This window comes from Danio rerio, chromosome 3 (assembly GCF_052040795.2).
Source record: "Danio rerio strain M-AB ecotype USA chromosome 3, GRCz13ab, whole genome shotgun sequence".
NCBI lineage: Eukaryota > Metazoa > Chordata > Actinopteri > Cypriniformes > Danionidae > Danio > Danio rerio.
Window position 1 is genome coordinate 13,471,520 of NC_141023.1, and position 10,981 is coordinate 13,482,500.

At 38.8% G+C, this 10,981-nt stretch overlaps 1 protein-coding gene across 1 annotated transcript in view; it reads left to right on the top strand.

Annotated features, from left to right (window-relative positions):
* Nucleotides 1–5,328: 5,328 nt before the first annotated feature.
* Nucleotides 5,329–10,981, top strand: part of LOC101884073 (uncharacterized) — a 98,391-nt gene continuing 92,738 nt past the window's right edge. The window contains exons 1-3 of the mRNA XM_087245481.1: nt 5,329–5,662; nt 7,634–7,985; nt 8,063–9,698. Coding sequence (XP_087101607.1) covers nt 7,652–7,985; nt 8,063–9,698 — 1,970 coding nt within the window. The 5' untranslated portion in view covers nt 5,329–5,662; nt 7,634–7,651. The remainder of the gene's footprint in view (nt 5,663–7,633; nt 7,986–8,062; nt 9,699–10,981) is intronic.

A 10,981-nucleotide genomic window follows, 5' to 3' on the forward strand; every position in this document is an offset into this window, starting at 1 on the left:
TACAAACTGGGAGGATCACTCTTTAAAAGATGGTTTTATTATAAACCTTATTCTGTCATTATGTACATTTCCCATACACAAATGCAGTTTGCAAAAAAGCAAACCCCTCCTTATGGTGCTAGAAAAAGAGACTGAAATGTATAAAAGTGATTTCTTAGCAATTAAAACGGTTAAACATGAAATGTTTGTATGCATACATTTTCTGTGCTAAAAGTGCATTAAATAACTTGTTGATAAAAATAATTTGGGAAAAAAGATGTATAATAATTGGTACCCTGTTCTCCTCTCTTTTTTTAAATCCTCTCTTATTTTCTTATTTAATTTTTCTTTTCTCATTTAATTTTTGATGTTAAGGAATGTGAAGGGATTTTGTTGTAAAATTAAACTATGTACTGGTTCATGTTAATAAAGCAAAATAAATCCTACAAACTGGTCATGTGCATTAGCATGGTTATGAATGGATCATTGAGTGCACCACTATTTAACATAGAGGCAATTATGTTAATAAAATGTCTTAAAGCAGTGTAAGAATGCACATGATCGGGCTGTATGATTCCTTAATTGGTAAACTGGCCTTTTTAACTATATACAATCTATGTTAAATATTCATTGGCAATTAAATTATATTTAAATTAAACTTGCAGTAGAATTTTGTCATGATGACAGTCCAGTGAAGTACAAAGAATACATGCTTGTTCAGTTTACATTGTCACATGTAAAATTGTATGTTATTTTAAGTTAACTTTTTCTTCAGACAATTTGCAGTCAATCGTGCCTCAGCTACATACCCTGAAAGTAACAGTAAACCGCATGAAAGGGTAAACTCCAGTTAAAAGAGGAAATACAATCTGCTGGCATTAAATCTATGACATTACAGAATGTGTTAAACAGTTCTTATAACCAGTGGTGGATTTAACCAATAAGTGAGGTCCCCAAGAAATCTGGGGCCCCCCAATAAATATCTAGAAGCATATCTATAAACTATACCATTTATAAAATTGTATTCTATCATTTTTGTGAGTCAACAAATAAAATTTCAACGTAGGCTAATTAAATATTTCATATACAATAAAAATGTAATGTTATTATAGTAATGTAATGTAATAATATTATAAAATAAAATGATTATTACATCTGCACAAACTTGTCCACCACCCCAATCATGAAGCAGATCTATATATATAGATGTATATATATATACATACATATAACTTTAGATAATAATAATTATAACTTTATATGTATATAGGCCTATATATATCTCAAGTCATTTAAAATGTAGAGAGTGCATCAAGATACTACGGAACCCCGGAAGGGACGTAGTGGAGGAGAAAAAAAATTGGCTGGGTGAAAAAAAAAAAAATGGGTGAAAGAAAAAAATGGGTGGGAGGAAAATATATATTTCTAAGTTTTTTGCGTTCCCTCGCAAAGTTTTGCGTTATCTCGCAAAGATGTTTTGCGTTCTCTCGCAAAACTGTTTCTCCACAAACACTTCCTGTTCACATTATTATTCTCCAGGAGACATGGAGCAAGACAAACACTACCACACATTGCCCACCCAACTACAGGGAAATTATTCTTCCCTCACAGAAACTCAACACAACTCGACAAGGGAGAGACTCAGGAGGACAAATCATCTGGTACAACTCAAAACTCCACAAATACATCGACACAGTAAAAACCGGAAAATATCACGCATGGCTCAAAATCCACAAGGATCTACTGTCGTCCCAAAAAGACTGTTTCTTATGTGCCATATACATCCCACCATCAGAATCCCCCTACTACAGTAAAGACATGTTTGACACTCTGGAGAAAGAGACGAGCCACTTCCAGGCCCAAGGACACATGCTCATCTGTGGAGACATGAACGCCAGAACAGGACAACAGCCGGACTTCACCAACGCACAGGGAAGCAAATACATCAACAGCAACCTACCAGGTATACAGACCAGCTTCTCCAACCTTCACAGAAACAACCACGATCATATAGTCAACAAAAGTGGAAAAGAGCTCTTGCAGATCTGCAGTAGTCTGGGACTGTACATTGTCAACGGTCGGATAAGAGGAGACAGACTCGGGAGATTCACATTCTGCTCACCTCTTGGCAATAGCACAGTAGACTATATGATAACAGATATAGACCCTTCATCTCTCAGAGCATTCACTGTTAGAGAACTCACCCCACTTTCTGACCATAGCCAAATTACTTTATACCTCAAAAATACAATAACAAACCCTTGCACACAGCCCAATAAACTATTTAACATCAGAAAGCCATACAGATGGGCTGAAAACAATGCAGAAGACTACCAAAATGCAGTAAACAGCCCAAAAACTCAACAAATCCTAGATAACTTCCTGGTTAACGCATATGCCCACACCAAACAAGGAGTTAATATGGCGGTAAAAGACATAAACAATATATTCGAAAGTACAGCTAAACAGGCAAAATTAAAAGTTAAAACCAGACAAAATAATCCACCCAAAAATGACAAAAACTGGTTTGATCAAGAATGTCTGTCAATTAGGAAACACCTCAGAAACCTGTCAAATCAGAAACACAGAGACCCAAATAATGCAGAGATTCAGCTTCTCTATTGTGAAACACTAAAACAATACAAACAAACACTCAGAACCAAAAAGGCACAATACACCCAAAAACAACTGACAACAATAGAGAACTCCATTAACTCAAATCAATTCTGGGACAACTGGAAAAACTTGATCAAAAACGATCATGAAGAGCTACCGATCCAGAATTCAGAAATATGGGAGACCCATTTCCAAACACTATTCAATAAAGTAGAAACAGACACAAATCCTAAACAAAATCAAATAACAAAAACACTGGCAACACTAGAATCGACTATCAAGGATAATCAAAACCCAATAGACTTCCCCATCACTATAATGGAGCTTAAAGACAAAATTAAATCTGTTAAACCTAAAAAAGCATCTGGACCTGACGGAATATTAAACGAAATGATAAAACAAACCAGCCCTAAATTTCAATCAGCCATCCTAAAATTATTTAATCTAGTTCTGAGTGTTGGTCACTTCCCTGATATCTGGAATCAAGGATTAATAACACCCATCTTTAAAAATGGAGATAAATTTGACCCCAATAATTACAGAGGGATTTGTGTAAGCAGTAACCTGGGAAAGTTATTCTGTAGTTTAATAAATGCCCGACTACTGGACTTCATCACGACACATAATGTCTTAAGCAGAAGTCAAATTGGATTTTTACCAAAATACCGCACATCTGACCACATTTACACACTGCACTCGCTAATTGAAAAACACACTGTCCAAAATAAAGGTAAAATATACGCATGCTTCATTGACTTTAAAAAAGCTTTCAACTCAATTTGGCACCAAGGCTTACTTTATAAGCTGATTGAAAGTGGCATAGGAGGAAAAACATATGACCTTATTAAATCAATGTACACCGAAAGCAAATGTGGCATCAAAATTAGCACAAAAAGAACAAAATATCTTTCCCAGGAGCGTGGAGTGAGACAAGGCTGCTGCCTGAGCCCAACACTACTCAACATCTACATAAACGAGCTGGCGCTCAGTCTGGAGCGATCCACCGCTCCGGGTCTCGATCTCCATGACTCTCAGATCAAATGCCTGCTGTACGCAGACGACCTGCTGCTACTATCCCCAACCGAACAGGGCCTTCAGCAGAACCTGCAGCTGCTGGACCAGTACTGCCAGACCTGGGCCCTGACTGTCAACCTAATCAAAACCAAAATCATCACCTTCCAAAAAAGAGCCAGAGCCCAGGGAACACAACACACATTCACACTAGGTACCAATCAGATAACACACACAACACAGTATAATTTAGGCCTGAACATCACCTCCACTGGAAACTTTAATCCTGCAGTGAATGAGCTGAGAGATAAAGCCCGTAGAGCCTTCTACGCCATCAAACGTCAATGCCCCATAGACATCCCTATTCAGATCTGGCTGAAGATCCTAGAGTCCGTCATCGAGCCCCATCGCCCTCTACGGCAGTGAGGTGTGGGGCCCACTGACAAACCCTGAACAAGATCTGGCCAAATGGGACAAACACCCTATAGAAACCCTGCACACAGAGCTGTGTAAGAACATCCTACACGTCCACCGGCACACAACAAACAACGGATGCAGAGCAGAATTAGGCAAATACCCTCTGATAATAAAGATACAGAAAAGAGCTGTCAAATTCTGGAAGCACTTAAAACTCAGCGACCCGGACTCATACCACTATAAAGCCCTGCAGGACAGAGAACTGAGCAGAAGAGCAGACCCACTCTCCCAGCTGGCCCAGAGCTTCAGGGTCTCTGAGACGTCTCCTGAGGAGCTGAACACACTCCTGCCACTGACTCAGATCACACACCAGATCAAGAACAGCTACACACACCACTGGGACACTCAAACACAACTGCAAAGCAAAATGCAGTGTTGTCTGGCCCTGAAGAGACAATATACTCTGGCAGACTACCTTCACACAGTGACAGATAAAGGTCTGAGGAACACCCTGAGCAGATACAGACTCAGCGGACACCAGCTGGCTATAGAGACGGGCCGGCACAGACAAACATGGCTGCCGGTGGAGGAGCGGCTTTGCCCACACTGCCCTCAGCAGCCGATTGAAACAGAACTGCACTTCCTTGCGGAGTGCTCAGAGATCCTGGAGAAGTTCTACCCAAAACTCACACACACACACAAAAACTTTGAGTCCCTGTCAAACAATGAGAAACTGCCCATCCTACTGGGGGAGTGTGTGTGCTGCTGTGTGTTAGCAGCTCAGTTTGTGCACTCCTGCCACCGTCTGAGGAACCCACAATGATCCGCTCCACTGTCTCCAACACACAACACAGGAACTCTTTACTCGTGGACTTACTGTTGATATTATTGTCACCACTTTTATCCTGTTTCACAAATTACCATTAATCTATTTTTATTTTTATTAATATTTTTAGTTTTACTGATATATTGTTATTTTTATTAATCTATTTTTATTTTTTTTACATTTCTTTTCTTTATTTCTATATTATATTTTATGTTTATATTTGTTTGCACTACTGCCCTTTTTGCACTGTCTTGTCTGTACGCAGCGACGCTGCACTGCTTTGGCAATACGAATGTACAGCTATTTGTCATGCCAATAAAGCACCTAAAATGTGAAATGTATTCAGCAAGCTTGGTTGAGATGACACAGGTCTAGCATAACAAATGCTATGTGGGGAGATGCTGTTATCTGATTGGGTTAGAGAGTGTGTTTTTGCTCCTCCAATTGGGAGTAAAAAGGGGCGGGAGAAAAAAAGAATCGGGAGAGAGAGGGAAAAAAGTCACACGCAGTGCGTGAGAGATCGGGAAGTTTGTAGATTTTAGACCATAAAGTCTGTTATATTCCCTTTAAGTTTATATTTAGTGTGTTTAGCTGTGCACACACGTTGCTAAAAAGAAACGGAAAGAAGATCTGATTTGTGCAGTAACGTTAAGTGAGAAACAGTTTAAGTTGTCCTTTGCATATGGAAAGTTCTTCACAGGACTTTAATCACTAAAATTAGTTCGAAACCCTTACGAACTGAAAACTGACGTGAAGAACGAACTTGCTGGAAGCATCACGGTGAAAGGAAGCACACCTTTTGTCATCTGATAAGTAAGGTACCTTTATTTTGTTTGCTCGGTTGAGCGAAGGTGCCATTTGTTTGTTTCTGGGCCACAACGAACTCAAGCTGCACATCAGGCCTGCAACGGGGTGGGATTAGTGTGTGTGTGTGTGTGTGTGTATAGTGACTTGTTAAAAGGTTTTTCTTTCAAATTCTCTGTCATAACAGTAGTTCATTTATATTGTTAAAGTCAGCTTTACGGGAGAGTTATAATCTATTGTTTATTTCGGGTTTTTGTTTTAGAGTAGCATATTTACTCTTGGATACATACAGAGATAGCTTTAGGAAGAGATTTTAATTTATAATAGCATAAGGGAACAAGCATATACAAATTACTGTGTTTAGTTTAATAATAGGAGAAACGCATTGGTTTATTGTCATATTTTGAGTATTTTTGTATTCCTTATGTGATTTTGTCTTTCTGTGCTGCATCTGAGCATAGAATTGAAACCTATTTTAAGTGAATAATACATTTTTATTTTATTTTTCTACATAATTGATTGATATTGTTTTTTATTTATTGAAAATACCTTGAATACACTTTTATAGTTAATCATTGTGGTTTTGGGTCCTTATTTTGTCTCTTGTTGGTATTTGAGTGATTAGTGAGTGCAGTACATAACTAATATTAATCTAAGTTAAACGTGTTCAGGTTTGTCAGACGATTAGTGGATATATTAAAAGAAATCTTGTGAACTCAGGCCCTTTTATCAGGTTCTTTTTATCTGGAGTCCAGAGGTAAAAGGAAAAAGGGTTACACATATTATTCAGTGTATTTGTCTGTTTAAACATACACCCGCTCCTCTGTAAATGGCGTGTACAGACGCTGATCTGGCATCAGTTTATTGTATGGAGGGCGTCTGTCAGTCAGCGCTTATACATGCATTTTCAGAGGTATGAAAGGCGACGATCGATGCACAGTAATGTAAAGAAAGTGGGATATGGTAAAATACGGGAGAATTTCTGCAAAAACGGGAGGGTTTACGTAAGTGAAGTGAACAGGAAGTGTTTGTGGATAAGTTTTGCGAGAGAACGCAAAACATCTTTGCGAGATAATGCAATTTTTTCTCCCACCCATTTTTTTCTTTCACCAATTATTTTTTTTTCCACCCAGCCAATTTTTTTCTTCTCCACTACGTCCCTTCTGGGGTTCCGTACTACGGTATACCTGCTGTAAATTTGTCTCTAAAATGTAAACCTGTGTATGGCAAACATGCTGTCTAAAATAAAATTCCGCTTAGGAATAAGGACAAACCTTCTAATTAAGGCTGATTTATACTTCTGCGTCAAACGCCGGCGTATGCTACGGCGCTGACGCATAGCCCTTCGCCGACAGAGACAGCGCGCAGAAGTATAAATGCACAGCCACGCGCGTTGCATGCGCCGTGGGTTACACTGGTCACCTGACGCAGAAGTATAAAGCCACAATTTTACCGGAAGAAGAAGAAATCGTCATTCTCGCCATCATATGAATTTACTTTCATCAACTAGACACTGGCCTCACAGCTCTCACTTATTGAGTGCCATCACTTATTGATCTGCGATCGATAAATGTAGCGTGTGTGGACTCTACTGCGCTACTTGACTAATAAAATAGCTTCGCTACTGAAAGCTATTTGATTTAGAGAGTAGCAATGCTACAGCCACGCTACTGAGAAATGTAGTTAAGCTAGTAGCGTCACTACTTGTAGAGTAGAAAGCATGACATTTTTGAAAACCATTGACTTTTCAAAACCACAATAAACATTGAAACCGGTTATCGTCCAATGCCGATTGACTAGTCTATGGATATGGAACAACCTGCATTTTGAGAAGTCATCTGTAATGCTTAGTTTGTTTAAATGTTGTTGAAAGTCGCATGTGTTTTCTCTTGCATTTTAATGATTTTATAGATCATTCATTTCTTTTTGTCTATTTTATGTGATTTTGTCTAATTTTTTATTTTATTATTTGATGTACAGGACTGAAATGCCGTCAGCATGGCCTGTGCAAACCAGTCTGCAATTCAATACATCAAAATTTACAGAGTAAAGCTGGTGACGAAAATGAGAAACCTTCCTCTGATCGTTGAGAATCTTTATCAGCAAAATGTTTTCAGTGAACATGAAGTTGATGCTCTTAAAGCAGAGAGGACAGAGTTTGATAAAGCAAGAAGTATATTGGACTGGGTTGTTAACAAAGGGGAAGAAGCAAGTTATCAATTACTCAGCATTCTGGATGTCACTCAGAAGAGGACTTTATCTTCTGATTTACACCACTGGATCAGCTGTTTTCCCTTTAGAGTGGAAGATGGAGAGACCAGCTATACATTTGGTGAGTGGATAAATTAAATAATTTAAGTAAAAATACAAATAAGCGTTCTTGAAAAATAGCATCGGTTTTTATTTTAGGTACAAAGCCCTGTCAGAACTACCAAACACGGCTCAGAGAGAAAGCAAAAAATATCCTGAAAGACCAAAGAAAAGGTTGCCGCAAATATCTGGAAAAAGAACAAGTGAACTTCCAGTTTATACCTCTTGTTCTAGAAACGGACTGTGTGGCACAAACTCCACAAAACAAAATAAAATGTAAAAACAAGAAAGGCAAAAAACTGCGAAACAAAAAGCTGAGAGCTTACATTCCTAAAGAGAAGCATTCACCATCACCTCTGGATCTTCTGAAAGGTCAAGAAAAGAAAATCCTCCTTGTAGGCAAACCAGGGATAGGAAAGACCACAGTTGTCCAGGAAATGTTGCGTCTGTGGGCAGAGAAGAGTGACAAAGGTCTGGACTACATGTTTTACTTTGGTGAAAATTCTTTGGCCCACAGTTCTAACATTGGCAGTTTGGAATCAGTTTTATTTGATGTGTATTTGAAGCCCATAGAAAAAGATAGAAAGGAAGTGTTTGAAGATATCGAGGAAAACTCTGAGAATGTTGTCATTGTATTCGATGGTGTGACAGAATTGAATGAAAATTCCATCTTATGGAAGATCATGCAGCAAGAGCTCCTGCCCGATGCTAAGATTGTGATCACTTGCAGATCAGAGGTGGAAGATGATCCCCTTTTCTCAAATTGGCCAACTCAGAAAGTGTATGTCCAAGGATTCAGTAAAGAATCAATCAGAATTTACTACAAGAATAGGTTGGGTCATGATCCAGTTCTTCTAGATCTAGTTTTAAAGAATCAAGAGCTCTTCAGTCTTAGCCACGTTCCAGTATACGCATTTATGATTGTCGACTTGATTCAGTTTAAAACTGACCGAGTTTTTCACCATTCACACACAGTCACAGAGATGTACATTCACATTTTACGTGTTGCTGTGAAGAAACATGGAAAGAAAAATATTCAGCAAATTGATGGCTACCTGAAAGAGATTAAAGATCAGATTTGTCTCTTGATGAAAAATGCATTCAGTGCTACTATGCAGAGGAGCCTAAACCTTCAAGATATTTCCAGTGATGAGACGGACATTTGTCATGCTTTTCTGAAAATGATCACAGTAAAAGATTCACCAACATCTGCAGTGACATACTGTGCATTTCTCCACAACACAATGCAGGAGTTCTTCTCAGCTTTGTGTCTTCTTGGAAATCCAGAAAAGATTGAGGATGTCCTACAGCACAGTCAGACAAAGGAGTACAAACACATGAGACACGTGCTCCCTTTCTTATGTGGACTTCTGAGCGAACACAACACCAGACTACTCAAGAGTCTCTTCCCAGAGGATCAGATGAAGGAAACGCGAGACTGGTTCATTGAGAAGTTTCTGAACAGTTTCCTCCAGCCTCAGAGTGACAGTGAACAGTTTGATCTTCTCTATGTGTGTCAGTGCTTGTATGAGCTCCAGTCTCCTGAAGCTTGTTTAATGTTCCTGGAGAAGATGAACCATCAGATTGAACTTGAGGTGGATCTTGATCCTCATCAGCGTTGTGCTTTGGCTTATGTGATTAATCAATCAGGAGAAAAGGTTTATCTGAATCTGGGGGACTGTGACATGATGGACACGGGAATGGACATGATGCTCAGCTGCTCACCAAACGTCAGGTACAATAGATCAAAACGTCTGTCAAGAAACTGTTATTAAATTTTGGGATCTTGGGGTTTGGAACAACATGAGGGCGAGTAATAATAACAGAATTTCTTTTTTTTTTTTGGAAAACTAACTCTTTTGGTGGACCACTTATTTAAGATTCAAATCTCTAATCCTTAAAGTTTAAACAAAAACAATATTCCAAACTGCTTCGTGTGCTTTAAAGCGAAAGTGAAGCAGTCAGTCAAGTTTACATTATTTTGTAAAGTGGTTTCTACTTAAATGAAACTATATTAAACAAACTGTATGTAACCATTTTGAAGAAAACGGCATGTTTTACCATAGCGTTTAGCGCAAGATCGCTGCTATCTTGGAATATTGCTGTGTCTGACGTCACAGAGTTGCCTCCGTTTCGTTCCTTTAGCTGAACAGATACAATGGAAGTAATGAACCGAACACAGAGACTGGACAGCCTAATTTAACACAATGTGTGAAGTTGTGGACTGTCAGACTAATGCAACGATTAAAGCACGACTTCACACTTTACTACGTCACATCTTTGTTGATTGTCAAGACATATTTCCTTTTCAAGTCAATCAACTTGATCTCTCAACTTGTTTGAAGGACGTAAAAACCTTTCATGTGAACAAAAACGCACCAATCTTAGATTGGTTTTAAAGAGGCCATATTATGGGTTTTTGAAAATTCCCCTCCATGTTGTGTGTAACACAGCTCTAAGTGAAGTGAAGTACCCAGCTAAGGCTTAAATCTGTTAGAATACAGTGTTTAAAACGGTTGATTCATCTATAAAAGAGTCGACTCATAGTGCTTCAAACGAGTCGCCTTAATACCGAGTCATTAGGTGTTTCGCCATGACGTACGAACGAAACCAAGTTATTCACGTGCACGCGCAAACCCGGGAGATTTCAAACCTGAGGCCCCGCCCTCTGACGCAGAAACCCAGACACACACTCACACCCACAAACACACGCACACAAACATGCCGGTGTTCCGGAGAATTCAGTTCCCCCTGTTCCCCCCTTCACATCGCATGCGCTAATTCTCAGTAATGACGTCATGCTTTCGCTTCGCTAGTGAATCAATTCGTGTTGGTTTTGAAAATAAAATAAACAAAAATCGTGTTGGTTTTGCTGTATTAACAAGCCCAATGTTGGTTGTAATAAACATTTTTTATTATATTTTGAAATTGTAATTTTTGCATGCACTTATTAATTGTTTTGTTGTTAATGTCTGCGTGATGTGCGTGTTTTCTCGTGTTTCATTCAAACAAGCATTG